The 17,365-nt window shown below is 40.2% G+C and overlaps 1 protein-coding gene across 2 annotated transcripts in view; it reads left to right on the top strand.

The window, feature by feature from the left end:
* The window catches only part of CDC42 (cell division cycle 42), a 49,076-nt gene extending 37,297 nt beyond the window's left edge, over nucleotides 1-11,779 (top strand). Inside the window, exons 4-6 of one of the 2 annotated variants that reach the window (XM_046006950.1) lie at nucleotides 4,949-5,058; nucleotides 5,182-5,379; nucleotides 10,243-11,779. In XM_046006950.1, the coding sequence (XP_045862906.1) occupies nucleotides 4,949-5,058; nucleotides 5,182-5,379; nucleotides 10,243-10,332 (398 nt within the window). In that variant the 3' untranslated portion in view covers nucleotides 10,333-11,779. Of the gene's footprint in view, nucleotides 1-4,948; nucleotides 5,059-5,181; nucleotides 5,380-8,756; nucleotides 9,618-10,242 lie in introns of those variants that run through there. The other variant, XM_046006949.1, reaches the window with a different exon arrangement.
* The last annotated feature ends 5,586 nt before the right edge of the window (nucleotides 11,780-17,365 follow it).

The following is a 17,365-nucleotide window of genomic DNA, read 5'->3' as shown; positions in this document are numbered from 1 at the left end:
GGAAGCAGGCTCTCTGTTGAGAGAGCCGGATGCGGGGCTCGATCCCAGGACCCTGGGATCATGACCTGAGCCGAAGGCAGAGGCTTTAACCCACTGAGCCACCCAGGCACCCCCTGCATCAGACTTGTAAATATTACTCGTTTATTACAAAGATGCAGGTTTTACTTATAGGGAAAAAAGAGTAAAAATGTAGATAAATAAAATAATGAAAAAGCATCTGTATTCAGAGATGTCTTAGTGTATGTCCTAAACAGAGCTCTTCCTATATGCTTGTTGTATTTATTCTTAGGGAAAGGGGATATTATTAGCCCCCCGTCCCCACCTTCCCTTCTCGCTTAAAACAACATGGTGACATCTCTCAAGGTTGTACTTTTATGTCATAGTCCTTATAGTGACACGGTAGTCTTTTGTATGGCAGATCACACCACAGTTTGGTTTCTTTTGTTAATGTTTGGGATCTGTTCACAGTATTTTATATTAAGACCTTTTCTGGGTCAGACATTTTTACATTTTGACACACATTTTTTGTTTTTTGTTTTTTTCTTAAAGTGGACTTCACACCTTGCATAGAACCTATGTGGGGTTTCAACTCACCATCCTGAGATCAGGACCTGAGCTGAGATCAGCAGTCAGACCCTTAACCAGCTGAGCTCTCCGAGTGCCCCTTTTTCTGTCAGTTTCTATCCTGATTCAATTTCAGATTTAGAAGAAAAGTGCTAGTACAAAGAACTCCTTACCAGATTTACCGGTTCCTATGATAGACTTTCTCTTGCTCTGTGTGCGTGTTTAATTTCTTAACCATTTGAAAGTAAGTTGCATACATCATGTCCTTTGCTTTTTAATGCTTCAGTGTATGTATCTCTTAAGAGCAAGGATATTCTCTTACAGTATACCTCTCAAATTCAGGAAATACAACATTATATATAATATTTTAAATTTTAATCTATAGTCAGTGCCTATAATATCCCTTACAGCAAAATTTCTTTCTGAAACAGAAAGAAACATGCATGTCACATAGGAAGCAGGATCACTAGGTGCCGTTAAATTTTGAATGATTGGTTGTAGAAAAAAACGATTAGGTTTGAGTCTGTAGTGGTAAATACTGTGAAATGCTTAATTCTATTGGAATTCTCTAAAAATGTGGCTTTTGGCAGTAAATTCTTATTTTTCATGCCATGAGATTCTTTCAGACTTTATATGGGCTGGAGTCCTCAGTTCAAACTGACTTAGTTCCTCTTGAATTTCAGTTTTAAATACGAGATTCTAAATAAGGGAAAGGTCAGCAACCCATGAGATGTATCCCTGCTTTTTGGCAAATGTTGGAAGTTGAGCAGTGAGCTTATGTGCTGTTAGAGTAGGTGTAATTTAAGACTTGTGGTCAAAACCTGACTTGCACGTAGAGTGAAATTTTCTTGATTATGTTGTTTACTGTAAAGGATGCTCAGTGATGACATTAACGCTGTCAAGTGAATAATAGCTGTTTGTGACATTCTTAGAGGATACATTTTAGCTGGATAAGTTATGCTTGGATAATGAAGAATCTTGCTCATCTTAAAGGACTGCATTCATTCTTTTTCCTTAAATGTAGCACTTGAAGCAGAAGTAGAGGTAAGGTAGCCTGCTTCCTATTTATTGAACAATTTCATTTCTGATTTTTTTTCTCCTTGGGAAAAGAAAAGAAAGATATTTATAGCTTTGAGGGTTTGTTTTCACAAATGCACGACTGGACCAATACTGCTTTGGACTTGGTATTCAAAAAAGAATGGCTATTTGTTTTCTGTCTTCATCTGAGTAGAAGGTTCATTGCATGTAACACATTGGACACTCATTTGGATGCTCTTATTGGTGCTCAGGAATATAGACTTGGATCTGTTTTTGATGTGCACTAACATGGATTGATTGCAGTGACCGAATGACTAAAAATGAAGCGTTTTCTAGTCTGTGAGGCTTAATTTTTTTGAAATATTTTCATTCCATTTGAATAGAGTATAAAGCTAAGAAAAGGTCTGTGAATGTACTTTTTTTGTAAAAATAAGGCTTGGTTAGTTCTGTCTTCTTTTTAATTTTTTTAATTTACTTTTTCTTAAGATTTTGTTTCCTTATTAGAGAGAGAGAGCACTCAAGTAGGCAGAGCTGCAGTCAGAAGGGACAGGGAGAAGCAGGCTTTCTGCTGAGCAGGGAGCCTGATGAGGGGCTCGATTCCAGGACTCTGAGATCATGACCTTCAGCTAAAGGCAGCCGCGTAACTGACTGAGCCACCCAGACACCATATTCACTTATTTTTTAAAAAGATTTTATTTTTATTTATTTGAGAGAGAGAGAGAGAGAAAACACATGAGCAGGGGTGGGGGGTGGGGGCAGAGGGAGAAGCAGACTCCCCGCTGAGCAGGGAGCCCAATGCAGGGCTGGATCCCAGGACTCTGAGATAATGACTTGAGCCGAAGGCAGCCGCTTAACAGACTGAGCCACCCAGGTGTTCTTCTTATTTTTTAAATTTATTTTTTGTTTTGTTTTATTGGAGCTTTGATAGGCAATATGTCAAATCTCCAGCCAGTGTTAAAGCTCACGCTGTTCAGATTGAGAGAATTAGGGAGTTTGGCTGATTTTGTTTTCTTTAAGCCCATTCTTTTCTTAAATCTCTTCCATGTCTGTAATAATATATTCTACATGGTAATTTTAAGAAGTGAAAGTTACACTTCTAAGAGCATACCTTTAAAGCCTTTGACCCTATCATATTGTTAGAGTAAGTATGCAATCAGTACTAGAGGTGGTGATGACGATTTTTATTTTTATTTTATTTTTTGTAACCTCCTTCCTTTTCCCTTTTTGTTTAGTCTGCATTTTAATCTCTGTACTGTCCTGAAGGTAGATACCTTTATTGTCTGTTCACAATGTATTGCTCATTCAAGTGGCAATAACAGTGATATCTTTAATTATCATGTTTTGATAGCTGCCCTCAATTCTTGTATCTTCTCTCAATGCTGGAAAAAAAATTCACTGACATTCAAAATATTTAACTCTCCTTTTTCCTCCCCTTTAAAAGTTTTTTGTTGTGATAAAATAGATAAAATGTAGAATTTGTGATTTTAACTTTTTTTTTTTTTTTGAAAGGTTTTATTTATTTATTTGACAGACAGAGATCACAAGTAGGAAGGGAAACAGGCTCCCCGCTGAGCAGAGAGCCTGATGTGGGGCTTGATCCCAGGACCCTAGGATCATGACCTGAGCCAAAGGCAGAGACTTTAATCCACTGAGCCACCTGGGTGCCCCATTTTAACTGTTTTTAAGTGTACAGTTCAGTAGTACTAAGTACTTAACTATTATTTTAAAACATAGGATTGCTGTAGTTCATTTTCTAAATTGAAGTGTTAAACCCTGTCCTGGCAACTCCTCCCCTCCCCTCATGGTTTTAGAAATGTGTATAGATCTTTTTAAAAACTTTATATCTGGAAATAATTTTCAGGTCTACAGAACAGTTGGGAGAATTGTACCAGGAGCCTTCATACACCGTTTAACCAGATTTACCAATTTGCATTTTGCCCTATTTGCTTTATTATTCTCTTTCAATGTAATATGCACATGCATTGTTTTTCTCTGAGCTGTTTGAGAATGAGTTGACTGCATAGCCATTTATTTAAGAATGGAGACATTCTTGTGTAATAGTAAACAACTTATGGAAATTTAACATTGATACAGAACTTGAATCTAACATCTCTGTCTCTGTTCTAGCTTTGTCAGCTGAGCCAAGCCCAGTGTTTTCTGCTTTCAGTACAGGATCATGTATAGCATTTAGTTGTCATGTCTTTTTAGTCTCTTAATTTGGATCAGTTCTTCAGCCTTTTTTTGGTCATGACATTATTTTTGTAGAATACAGGCATGTCTTCTCCCTCTCCTCCCCTTATAAAACGTTCCACGCTTTGGATTTGGTCTGTGTTTCCTCAGATTAGGTTCAGATTATGTATGAAATAGTAAATTGGGGATGTGTCTTTCTCAGGATATAAATCTAGGGGCACACGATATTCATCTGCCACTCAACTGGTGATGATAATTTTAATGACTCAGTCAAGGTCATGTCCAGTTTCCTGGCGGTATAGTGCCATTCTTCCCCTTGCAGGTTTATCGACAGTCTTTAAGACCATACAGATATTCTTATTTTCCCTAGGATAATCTCCACACAGATGTGGCATCCATTGATTCTTGCCAAGTTATTTTTTTATAGGTAGTTTAATTTTCATATACTGGTGTTAATGCACACAGTAACCAAGCCTGTGAATATGCTTTGGTAATCATGATGGGCAGTGGATTGCGTCAGTGGAGTTTCACTGAGATTTTTGTTTCCTTAGATGGTTTCGCTGTGATGATGATGATTATTTTTTTAAATTTATTTATTTACTTGACAGATAGATCACAAGTAGGCAGAGAAGCAGGCAGAGAGAGAGAGAGAGGAGGAAGCAGGCTCCCCACCGAGCAGAGAGCCCCGATGCGGAGCTTGATTCTAGGACCCTGAGACCATGTCCTGAGCCGAAGGCAGAGGCTTTAACCCACTGAGCCACACAGGCGCCCCTCACTGTAATTATTTCTTAACCAGATCTGAGTAGGACTGATTTTAACCATTTCTGTAGCAACAGCTTACTGTTTTTATTATGTTATCATTGGGTTGCTGATGGACACAACGATTGGAAACTACAAACTGGTAATAGAGTAAACAACTAATGTACAATGGATTTATTGCTGTTTTCAGGGATTGAAATACTGAATTAGCTGAGTAAGAACATTCATCAGGTATTCGATTACAAAAGCCATACATTTTATTAGATTAGTAAGTTGCTTTCTCAGTAATGGTCAGCGTGCTGTTAGCTGCATGCTTAATCGGTTGACTGACTTGTGATTTTGATACTGTGAGGATGCCAAGATTCAGTTGCTGACTTCTCCAATTTTTTCCCTCCAGGGCAAGAGGATTATGACAGATTACGACCGCTGAGTTATCCACAAACAGATGTATTTCTAGTCTGTTTTTCAGTTGTCTCTCCATCCTCATTTGAAAATGTGAAGGAAAAGGTGAGTTGGTCAGATACTCTTGCACTGAAAAAGGTGGTTACAGAACTTCTGTTGAGTTGTTGTGTAAAGCTTTAGAGGCTTGTGGATTAATGCAGGTGTATTTTTAAAAATACTTTTCTCTAGTGGGTGCCTGAGATAACTCATCATTGTCCAAAGACTCCTTTCTTGCTCGTTGGGACCCAAATTGATCTCCGAGATGACCCCTCTACGATTGAGAAACTTGCCAAGAACAAACAGAAGCCTATCACTCCAGAGACTGCTGAAAAGCTGGCCCGTGACCTGAAGGCGGTCAAGTATGTGGAGTGTTCTGCACTCACACAGGTGAGGACAGAGTAGCCCCTTGTTTACTTACAGTTGGGTAGTTTCTTAAGAGTATTAGGGTTTGGGGGCTATTTTTAACAGTGGCCTGCAGTGCTCAAGAAAGCTGCGGGGAAGACTAGGACCAGCTTTATAGTATGTATTCTTTTGGTAGAGGTTCTGTGTTTGTGGAGAAAATTACTAAGCTCTGAGTAAAACTCTGGTGTTGGTGAACTCCCATATTGTACTGACTCATTTGTAGTGGTCAGGGATTGTGTTCAAATTTTTTTATGGGTGGGTTCCAGATTAGCACTGATTTGCAAGAGAGTAGGTGAGTGATTCCACACACCCCCCCCCCCAACCCCTGACACTTAAATTTTTATCTAAATGTATCTGATCTTTTCCTGTCAATTCTGATCACTGATGCTATAGTTTCTGGGATAATTCAACTGAAATCGGGAATTAGTCCTAATAATTGAGACCCTCATGTCAGAGAGAGCTCCGTTGGCTATTTCTCAAGCATGCTTTCTAAGAGGGCATCAGTGCTTGTGTTTTTAGAGACATTACTTCCTCATGTGGTCCTCTCTGTCCTTCTGTCCCTTTCTGAATAATTTAATTGGGCTCTGAGGATTCTGAGGTTAGGGAGCAGAGTTAGAATACTTCGAGTGGGAGCTGTAACTGACCTGTGTGGTTTCATCTTTTCTACCTTCATGGTATTACTGATCGATTCTCCCTTTGAGTACTGTTCTGGGGGCAAAGGAAAAAATTATGGGAATAGTGCAGAACTACTTTATTCTATTGGTTGGTACTGGAGCTCTGAGGTTTGAACATTGAGCAAGCATGTCTAGTTAAAATAGGGCAGGGCTAGGGCGCCTGGGTGGCTCAGTGGATTAAAGCCTCTGCCTCCGGCTCAGGTCATGATCCCAGGGTCCTGGGATCGAGCCCCGCATTGGGCTCTCTGCTTGGCAGGGAGCCTGCTTCCCTTCCTATCTCTCTGCCTGCCTCTCTGCCTACTTGTGATCTCTGTCTATCAAATAAATAATAAAATAAAAAAAAATAGGGCAGGGCTAAAGAGGTTTCCAATAATTATATTAAATCTGCTTACATTTATCATGCTTACTTGTTTAGGTAATTGCTCTTTATTGTTGTTTTAAAAAATACTATTGTATTCTTGTTTATATGTATACTAAGGCAAATGGCATATATAATTAACCTAGTATGCATGTACTAGGTGTTTAGTATGTATGGCCTAGACTTAATTTAATAATCTCTAATTCATTGCCAAGTTGGATATTTAAAGATAAAATTTTTCTGCTTAACTGGGTATTCCGCAGGATGACTTCAGGTCTAAAATCGTACTCCCAGACCCAGTTTTCCTTGGCAGTTCAGTCCTGTTGTAAAAGCAGGTATTTTAAAGTTCAGAAGGTTTTATATCCTCTTATCCACATCACTGACCGAGATTTAAAAAAAAAAAGCCTGATGGTTCTGTGTTTTGATACCATCAGAAGAGTGAGAAGGGTGTGTGTGTGTGTGTGTGTGTGTGTGTGTGTGTGTGTGAAGGATATATGTGAAACATGTATGTCAGATTATAATTAACTCTGTTAGGCATTCTTCTCTACCCTTCTCCTCCAAGTATGGGTTGCTTTTGGAAATGGAGGCAAATAGATCATATGGACCCAATTCTAGGTCACTGGTAAAGTTTAAAGAATTGGATGTTTCCATTTAAGATTTTTTACAAGGTAAATGCATTTATACAATAAGTCACTTGGCAGATAGTAGAAATTTGAAAAGGCCTTAGCAACTATATTTTTCTTACCAGATTTTGATGTTTGGAGAAGTCAAAAGAGAAGATAGAAAATGGGGTGTCTCGTTGTGTTTGGGAGATAGAACTTTTAGGACTCCAGATTCCATTTTTGGTTCCTCTAAAACTGAACTCTTTTTATAATCAGATAGTATGGGTAAAGCAAAGATTAGTTTTGTTATATAGGGCATTAGTTATCTTTGTCAGTAAGCAAGAAAGGATTTGCTTTTTATGAAGGGGTGCCCTAGTTTCTCATGGTCATCCTCTTTTTTTCCCTTATAAAATGCATTTCCCTATCCATTGTCCCCTTTTCATTTTGTATTTGACTACCAGAATTTGCTCTGAGATGTGTAGAAAGAATTTCTAGGAACTTTGCTTTTGTTCAGCGTTTCTACTTTGTAAAAGTCCTAGAAGAAAACTTTTTAACCTCTTTGCTTCTTCTTAGGTACTTAATGTTATTTCTCATTTATTTTCTACCTCAAGGGATGTGTGGGTGCCCATCTTCTGGGATGTGTACAGGGTTGGGTGGGAATACCTGGAGTAGTCTGGGGCTGGTGCTTGTTACTGGAGCTGTGTTCTGGGACTTAACGGGAGATTTTTACTTGGGATCAAACTAACGTAAAGAACATGTGAAACCTCTTTGGGTGGTAAACCTGTGGCTTCAGATTTAGGTGAGTTTAGGTGAGTCTATAGACCTGGGCCCAAGGTACCAGTGCTACTGAGTCACACTGTCACGTCGGAGTTCTGCCTGAGGTGTAAGTGTGTTTCCGCATCTTAATCCCTGTAGATCGGAGAATATTCTTTATTTTCACCCCATGCTTTATGCTCTGATATCCATGAAGACATCTTAAAGCATTGGACTGCTTGCTAAAACTCATTCTAGGATTCCATTCTTTGTTTTCCTATGACTTGGGTGGTGGTTACTTGCTCTAATAACATTACTGAATAACTGAAGCGTATGCTGTTTCTAGAGTCTGTTCCTTAAACTTCTCCCAGGTGGTACTGTTGAACAATTAACACTCTTTCTAAATGTCTGAACCATTTTGTTCTGGGAAACTGATTTGCTCTAAATCCTGATTAATCCCATCCAGATATGTCATTGAATCTAGAAACATGTAGCATGCCTGTTAGTCTGCTATTTGTGTCCTTCAGTTATTCAGGGACTGAATTCACAGAAGCCTGAAATTGTAATTGATTTAGTTCCAGAATGTGTGTGCCATTCTTCTCATTGGAGATACTGGAGAGTTCTACAAGGCTTATCCAATGCATCTGTTTTGTTTGCATATCCATTTTTTTCTTCTGGCATTATTTTCATTAAAATACTGTTTTTTCAAAATGCGATTATTTTAGGAGTCAGTGTACAGCATTTTCATAAGAATGGCTTTGTTGCTCAGTTAAGCTTTTTTATGTAAGAAGTTTCTGTTCAGTTATCTACTGTCCTGATAATGGGCTTAAGATCTAGCTTTCTGGCCCTTATTTTTCTGAAGGTACGGTTGCTTCTGTGAATTCAGCCCATTTAATCCGGACTGCTGTTATATCTGCTCGTCTTTCTAATCCTCTAACCTGGCTGCTATTCTCTCTCCTCCCCTCTGTCTTGTAGAGAGGTCTGAAGAATGTGTTTGATGAGGCTATCCTAGCTGCCCTCGAGCCTCCGGAAACTCAACCCAAAAGGAAGTGCTGTATATTCTAAACTGTTCTCTCCTTCCCCTCTTTGCTGCTGCTTCCTGTCCCACTACTGTAGAAAAGAGCATTTAAAAACAAAGGAATAAAACCATCCTGTTTGAAAGCCTCTGCGTCTTTTTACTCACCACCTAAGAGCAACCTCTGTATTAGTTTTTAATCAAGAATGCAATATCTTTTAGAATATTTTTTGTGATCAGTAGTCAAATTGGACTTGTTTAACTTTCTGCTTCTTGAGTTGCCTGATGCTCAGAGCTTTTGGTTTGGATTACTATTGCAAAAGGGAACTTGGTGTGGCATTAAGAATGTTCTCTTGGGAAAAAACAAGAGTTTTAACACTTCCTAGCTCTAGATGGAGAAAATAACATGAACATCGTTTTACTCTAATGATCAATTGTAATTGTAATTGCATGACAAACTTTATGGAAGAAGGGTGACCTGCTAGTAGAGTGTAACGGGGAAGGGAGGATTCTTCTTTGGTTTTCTTTTGTGCAGTGAAACTTTGTGTTGCTATTGCTTTGGCTGTCTGTGCTGTGGTGGAGTATTTGTCAGTCTGGGGTGGGAAAGGTATTAATGTATCTGCTACTGCTCTATGAAATCATTTGTCACACTATCTTTTAAGAACAGCATCCATTTTTAACAGTTGACTCAAGGTTTGTTAATGTTGAGATGTAAAGCTGCCACCTTTATATTTTCCTGCTTCTGATTTTATTGTTGTGAGGGAAACATACAATTGTGGTTACCTTCAAATTTTGAAATTAAAAATATACAATTGTTTGTATAAATGCCTGATGAAGCTTTATTCCTGTTGCACTGACTGGTTCTAGTTTTACTTATGTATCAGGTGCCCACATGTTGCTTCCTTGAGCCCCCTGGCTCGCTCTGATTGGTGGGATGCAGGGAGTTCAGAGTGAAGGTCTTTGATGCAGCCGCGGTAGCCGTGCTCTCCATCCTTGCCTGCGCCTTCCATGTAACAAGGATGCCGCTGCCCGCTGCCGGCGCTCTTGGTCCTGTTCCATACTCCGCTGTTTCATTGGAATGCAGAGCTGCTGCCCTTGTGTTTATGTAAAATGTTTCAGCAGCATATTACACAACTCATTGAATGAGCAAGTGACACATATGGCTTGTTCGCTTCTTGTGACATACATTGGTCTGCAAAAAGCTTTCTCAAAGGACCACTGTCTCATTCACGAATATCCACTCCTCTGCTCCTGAATTGCTGGATCCGTCCAGTGTCCTGCCTGGACAAAACTTGGTGAAGTGGGGTGATTGTGTCGAGATTCAGAGTTGTTCTTAGCATTTCGTTCTTTGCCGGCTCTTGGGGGCTTGAATGTTTTTAATTTGATCATCAGCTTTATTGTACTGAAAATCAGACTGCCCATTTTTTTCTTTCTACCCCTTTTCAGAAAGGCCTAAAGAATGTATTTGATGAAGCAATATTGGCTGCCCTGGAGCCTCCTGAACCGAAGAAGAGCCGCAGGTGTGTGCTGCTATGAACGTGTCTCCAGAGCCCTTTCCGCCCAGCTGGTGTCAGCATCATACTAAAAGCAATGTTAAATCAAACTAAAGATTAAAGATTAAAATTCGTTTTTGCAATAATGACAAATGCCCTGCACCTACCCACATGCACTCATGTGAGACAAGGCCCGTAGGTAGGGTCCCCTTCCCCCTCTCAGTACTAGTTAATTTGAGTAATTGTGTATTGTCAGAGAAGTGATTAGTACTAGTTTTTGTTTTGTTGTTTCAAAAAAAAAATTTTTTTTTTGTTTTTTTGTTTAAAAGCAAGGCATGCTTGTGATGACTCTGTAACAGACTAATATGGGTTGTTGAAGCTGCTCCCGGGCTCCATCCACTCTGGAGAATGATCTGGGACATTTAGGGTTTTTTGTTTTTGTTTTTGTTTTTGTTTTTGCGGGGGTGGGGTGCGGGGAGTGTGTGTGGGGTTTGTTTTTATTTAGTTATGTTTTTTAAATTCATTAACCATCGGACAGCCCTTAAGGGGAGGAGGACTGATTGATTCCACATTCCACTTCCTAGATCTAGTTTAGAAAACTTGTTCCCCACCTGGTGCTCTTAGGAAGGAGTATAGTAAATGCCTCATTTAATAACATACTCCTTTTTGAAAGTTGCCTTTTCTCTCCACCCTTGAGTAGGTCCAGTATTTGATGAAACTCATGAAAGTGGGTGGAACCTGTCTTGCCCCTCCTCTTTTCTAGGATGCACTATATATGTGACTGTGACTTTCAAGGAAATTTGTTTGCCATTTGCTGATTTTTTTTTTTGAAGTTAATTTCTAACTTCTTTCACTGATAAATGAAGAAAAGTATTGCACCTTTTGAAATACACCAAATGGATTGAGTACGTAATTAAAAAACTTTTTTTTCCCCCCTGTCAGTCATTGTCTTATATGCTTAGCATAGAAATGTCCAGCCTAATAGTGTATGATGTAGTGTTCCTAGAACACAGCTGAAGACCTGGTAAATGGAGGAAATTTGAGGGGTGGCGCTAGGAGACAGATGTCTGTGGAATGATGCACATCCTCTTTCAAGTTGGGAGGATGGAGACCTGCTTCATGAAGAAGCTGGGGGTGTGGGTGGGGGTGGGGAGAACATTTAACAACATGGGGACCAGTCAGGGGAATCCCCTTATTTCTGTTTTACATATGAGGAACCCTGGAGTAGCTCGTTAAGGCTCTCTAGTTTAATACAAAAATCATGGAGTCTTATGAAGACTCTTCATAAGTGTTAATAGGGATTTTATTCATTTACCTTCGTTGCAGTTTCCAATTTTTAAAAAATGTTTAGGTAATCTTCTCTACCTTCCCCAAATCCTAATTCTTGTAGATTCATTAGTGTTGAACCAATGCTTTCTCATGTCTCAGTTCTTTGTATATGCATTCTTTTCAGATGTATTAAACAACAAAAAAAAACCCTTCACAAGCCAGCCTGGGGGTTGTTCTTTTCCCTCCGCCTCTTTTTAGATACTTAGGAGTGGGAAGTTGACTCTTTAACACATTTTGGGATAAGATTTTAAAGCTTTATTTTTTTTAATGACTTTATTTCCTTTCTGGCCTTCCGTTTGAGGTGATGGTTTCCCCTCAGTGTGTTCAGGTTTGTGCCTTCTTCCGTAAGATTGGCAGGTAGCCTGCAAGACCCCTTCTCTTTAAGACCAAAGTGGGTTCATAGTAGTCCTTAGTGAAGGTGATGCCCAGGAGGCTCACTGCTCGTGTTGGGAAGGGGTGACAGCACATCTTTCTCATCCACTGGTTAGTTGGAAAGCAGCCGGTTTTTCCCTCAAGTTTTCTGTATCCGTGCTTTTCAGACTTTGTTGCTTATTGGAGTACAGCTTGAGCAATGGGTTTTTTTTTTTTTTTTTTTTTTTTTTTTAAGATTTTATTTATTTATTTGACAGACAGAAATCACAAGTAGGCAGGGAGGCAGGCAGAGAGAGAGGAGGAAGCAGGCTCCCCGCGGAGCAGAGAGCCCGATGTGGGGCTCGATCCCAGAACCCTGAGATCATGACCTGAGCCGAAGGCAGAGGCTTTAACCCACTGAGCCACCCAGGCGTCCCGAGCAATGGGTTTTTTAAAAGCTTTCCATGTAGTTCTAGAACACGGCCAAGTTGGAGAACGATTGCTCCTAGATTGTTACGCAGACTGCTTCTATTAGATTCCACATTCTGCGCTGTGAATCTGAATATGGGACAGATTTTCTTTTTTTTTTTTTTTTTTAAAGATTTTATTTATTTATTTGACAGATAGAAATCACAAGTAGGGAGAGAGGCAGGCAGAGACAGAGAGAAGAGGAAGCAGGCTCCCTGCCAAGCAGAGAGCCCGATGCGGGGCTCGATCCCAGGACCCTGGGATCATGACCTGAGCGAAAGGCAGAGGCTTTAACCCACTGAGCCACCCAGGCGCCCCTGGGACAGATTTTCTTTAGGTGACAGGAATGATTCATTTAAGGGAATTGTACTGATCTGTAGGAGAGTCTTAGAAACTAAGAGCTGTTGGCACAGCATAACCTCATTTTGGCGGTTTTTTCTTTCTTTCTTTTTTTTTTTGAAGATTTTATTTATTTATTTATTTGACAGACAGAGATCACAAGTAGGTAGAGAGGGAGGCAGAGAGAGGAGGAAGCAGGCTCCCCACGGAGCAGAGAGCCCCATGCAGGGCTCGATCCCAGAACCCTGGGATCATGACCTGAGCCGAAGGCAGAGGCTTTAACCCACTGAGCCACCCAGGCGCCGCTTGGCGGTTTTTTCTAAGTGGAATCATGTTTGGCTTGATTCTGTGCTGTGCTAGAGCTAAGCTGCATGGCTTGGTTCAGAAGGGGTTAAGAAGCCGATCTAAGCTTTACTGTTTTTTTATTTTTTATTTTTTTAAAGATATTATTTATCCATTTGAGAGAGAGACAGAGAGAACATGAGAGGGGAGAAGGTCAGAGGTAGAAGCAGACTCCCTGTGGAGCTGGGAGCCAGATGCAGGACTCGATCCCCAGACTCCAGGATCATGACCTGAGCCAAAGGCAATTGTTTAACCAACTGAGCCACCCAGGTGCCCCCTAAGCTTTACTGTTTTAACCAATGTTTCTTACTCCTTTTGACCATGCCTGGGAGAGGTACTGGGATTGTGTTCTGAGATCCTAGGGAGCAGGGACTGTATATCCCTCGTTCTTACTATAGTGGCACATAGGTCCATCCTGATTAATGCTGTGTCCCTGGCCTAGAGTAGCGTTTGACACATGAGAGATGGTTCTAAAAGTAGTCACTGGATGGTACATGATTTCAAGAATGAATGAGTGAAATAAAGGTCACATGGTTGTGTCCGCAAAATAACCATACATCAGAAGAACAACAAAGACAAGGGGATTGAGTTAAGCTAATAGTTTTCTAACTAAATATTTTCTTTTTTTTTTAAATTTTTTTTTTTTAAATTTTATTTATTTATTTGACAGAGAGAGATCACAAGTAGATAGAGAGGCAGGCAGAGACAGAGAGAGAGAGGGAAGCAGGCTCCCTGCTGAGCAGAGAGCCTGATGTGGGGCTCGATCCCAGGACTCCGGGATCATGACCTGAGCTGAAGGCAGAGGGTTTAACCTACTGAGCCACCCAGGCGCTCCTAACTAAATATTTTCTTATAAAGATTTTAGTTGTTTGCTTGTTTGTTTATTTATTTAGAGAGCATTAGCTATGGAGGGTGGGGAGAGGGGGAGAGAGAATCTCAAGTAGATACCTTTCTGCGTGTGGAGCCCGACATGGGGCTCGATCTCATGACCCTGAGATTGTGAAGGGTCAGATGCTTAACCAGCTGAGCCACCCAGGCATCCCTAATTAAATTTTTTTTTTTTTTTTAGATTTTATTTATAGAGATCACAAATAGGCAGAGAGGCAGGCAGAGAGAGAGGAGGAAGCAGGCTCCTTGCGGAGCAGAGAGCCCGATGTGGGACTCGATCCCAGGACCCTGAGATCATGACCTGAGCCAAAGGCAGCGGCTTAATCCACTGAGCCACCCAGGCGCCCCCCTAATTAAATATTTTTAATTTGACTTTCAGGTATCAGAAGAACATGGGTGGGAAATGGATGAAGTTAGTATTGTTTTTCTGTTTAAATACTGTTTTCTGTTTGACTTAACAGATTTGCCCATCATCTTGGCTTAGTGATTCATACTACTCAGGGTGTGTCATCTAGAGTTTGGAAAAGAATTATCTAAAACAGTCCTCAGCAGGCTTATTAGGTTGTGGCAAAATACACATTTAGGCTAATATGATACTGATACATCACTGGTTTTCTAAAATACCAGATGTTTTACTTTAGGTCTTTGGAATAGGTTCAGTGATTTGTTAAAGTTGTACCCTTGGAGCTGGATCGTATGCCGGTAGGGGAAAGGGAGAATGGTGGTGTGAAAACACCAGTTGCAGGATTTCCTTCAGTCTAAGGTGCATTTGTCCTCCATCTTCATGTTGTAGTCCGAATACCTCTTAATATTTGTGCAGTTAATGTAGTAGTAGTTTTTTGTTTTTGCTTTTTGGGTTTTTGTTTTGTTTTGAAAAGCTGTCATTAAACCCTCTAGTATCATAATTGCTATCTTCATAGAATGGATAAAAATAATGGTATATCTTTTTCTTCATTGTTAGGTTTGGACTGTTTTCTATTTTTTTACTCCCATTTTGATATTATTATTAGTTTTTTGGGTACTCAGTGCTAAGACACTCTGGTACACAAGGACCCTGCTTCTTGAGGAGGATTGGACCATAGTCCCTCTGGGTGCAGCTAACCTGCTGTTGGAGATTTAGTGTATAACCTTTGGGGAAGTGGCGACTTCATTATCTTTTGGGAGGAGGGGTTGAGTTCTTCCTGGTTAGTGTAACTTTGAATGACATGAGGAAGTAGCTTGAAATCACATTTCTAATTCACTTGTCCTTTTTACCTGTAGGCCTTACTTACCCTGAGTTCCCCCAACTTTATGACCATGATCCTTTAAGGACATAGAACAAGAGAAAACCTTACCTTATTATTTTCTTTCTGGAACTGTTTGAATACTTTTTAAGTTTATACAGTATATTACTTGGAGCTTTTTCCCCAACTGCCCTCCCATTTTCTTAAGCCTCATTTCTTTAGCTTTTGCTTAGTACTGTATTACAAACCACCCTAACCCTCTGGCTTATACCACAGGCTTATTTTTCTCTCACTGATGGGTCAGTTGGGCTTTGCCTCCAGGGTTCAGCTTTGGCTCATGTTGGCCCAAGTGTCTCCTGCTGCAGCCTGGCTCCAGAAAGCAGTAGCTATCTAAGAGTGGACTTCTCATGGTGAGTCTGGTGAGCCAAGTGGGGTGCAAGGTCAAGCGCATTTAATTTCTCATATTTCACTGTGCAAAAGATTTCCATATAGCCAAGCCTAGTCTGTACCACTTACTCATTCATTCATTTATAGTGAATTCAAAAGTAGTTTGTTTTTTTTTTAAACACTTAATAAGGCTCTGAAGATAAAGCAGAGAATAAAATAGATGGGGATCCTGTCTTCTACTTGGAATTTTCCTTGCAAATTTGATAGTTTTTTTGAATAACCATTTGATCTCATCGCCCTTGGAATGGCTATCAAGAAAGTAAAAGTCTTGGCTGTGTGTGCCTGTGCATGGCACACGTTCATCAGAAGGCTTGTTTCCATACTGGGCACTGGAGATACTGGAGCAGGATAGCCCGAACCCAGCGTGCAGGTAGCTTTCAGTCTCCCAGGCTCTTTATCTGTAACATAATTATGCATTTAGTCATTATTGGGACCTTAGGGGCAAGTCTTTTGGCTGGTTGGTCAACAATTAGTGGGAAACTTAAAAGATTCCTCTGAGATTTTGAATATAGGTATGGAGTGGGGCCTGGGAATCAATTCAGTTTTTAAAAGCTTCCCAGATAGAACCTTGGTTAGATATGTTTGGGGACCAGTGCACAACTTAGTGGCTCACTCTCTCCTTCCTTCCTTCCTTCATGGTGGGGGAGGGGGAGAGGGAGATTCTCAGGCAGGCAGACTGCTGCGTGTAGAGTGTGAAGTGGGGCTCCATTCCAGGACCCAGAGATCATGACCTGAGCAGCTCGCCTGAGCCACACAGATGCCTCACCTCAGTGATTCTTAACTCTGGTTGTGTGAATGTTACCTAGGGAGCTAGTTTTTTAAAAAAACGAAAATAATGCCTGAGGTCATTTTAGGCAATCTCTGGAGATAGGGTCACTTAAATTTATCACTTAAATTGTTTTTTTCAAATTATGTTTTGAGGGGCATCACTTCTTTAAATCTCATCACATTATTTTAGTGTTCCTCCAGGTTTGAGAAAGATGTCACTAAATGATTTCTTAAGGTTTCATTTATATCTGACATGAATTTTAGAGTAATTTTGGGTCACAAGTCTTCAGCTTAACTGTTCTTTGAGGAAAGAGATTTTCTAGACATGTGGTTCCAACCAGCATTTAGTTCTTGACTCCTTAACCAGGAAAGAACATGTAGAGAGTTCACGGTCATATAATTTATTTGTGAACTGGCACTGAGATAGTTTAGACAGATGCCTAAGTAATTACATTTCTTAATAGTGTGAGAGAGAGCAGTTACCTGAGTTTAGAGATGAGCCACGGTTTTCTAACTCAAACCTAGAATGTAAGCAGCTAAATTTCCCTGATAATTTCAAGACAAGTCTAACTTCACTGGAGATGGTTCTCTTTTTCATTCCCTTCATGAATATGCCAATTGACCTGCAGAGAGTACTCTGAACCAAATAGTGTAAAGTTAGTACTAGAAATGAGTATAAAATTGAAGTTATTCCAACAGACTAATAAATTAGACCTCTAGGAGATGAAGTCTCTTGCTAACTTAAAAACAAGGTCAAGGTTCCTTTGTTCCTCTTATGTAGATGTCCTTTGTCGTGTGTCATCCCCTGCCATTGCATGCGTGTACACGCTTTTGTCAGACCTTTTTTGGTGGGGTGTGGGTTCCCCCTTTGGTCAGTGAATATTTAGTTCTGGGTGGATTGATCTAAGTCTGAGTGACTGA

Source organism: Meles meles, chromosome 1 (assembly GCF_922984935.1).
Source record: "Meles meles chromosome 1, mMelMel3.1 paternal haplotype, whole genome shotgun sequence".
Lineage (NCBI taxonomy): Eukaryota > Metazoa > Chordata > Mammalia > Carnivora > Mustelidae > Meles > Meles meles.
This window is presented reverse-complemented; position numbering and strand designations above follow the sequence as displayed.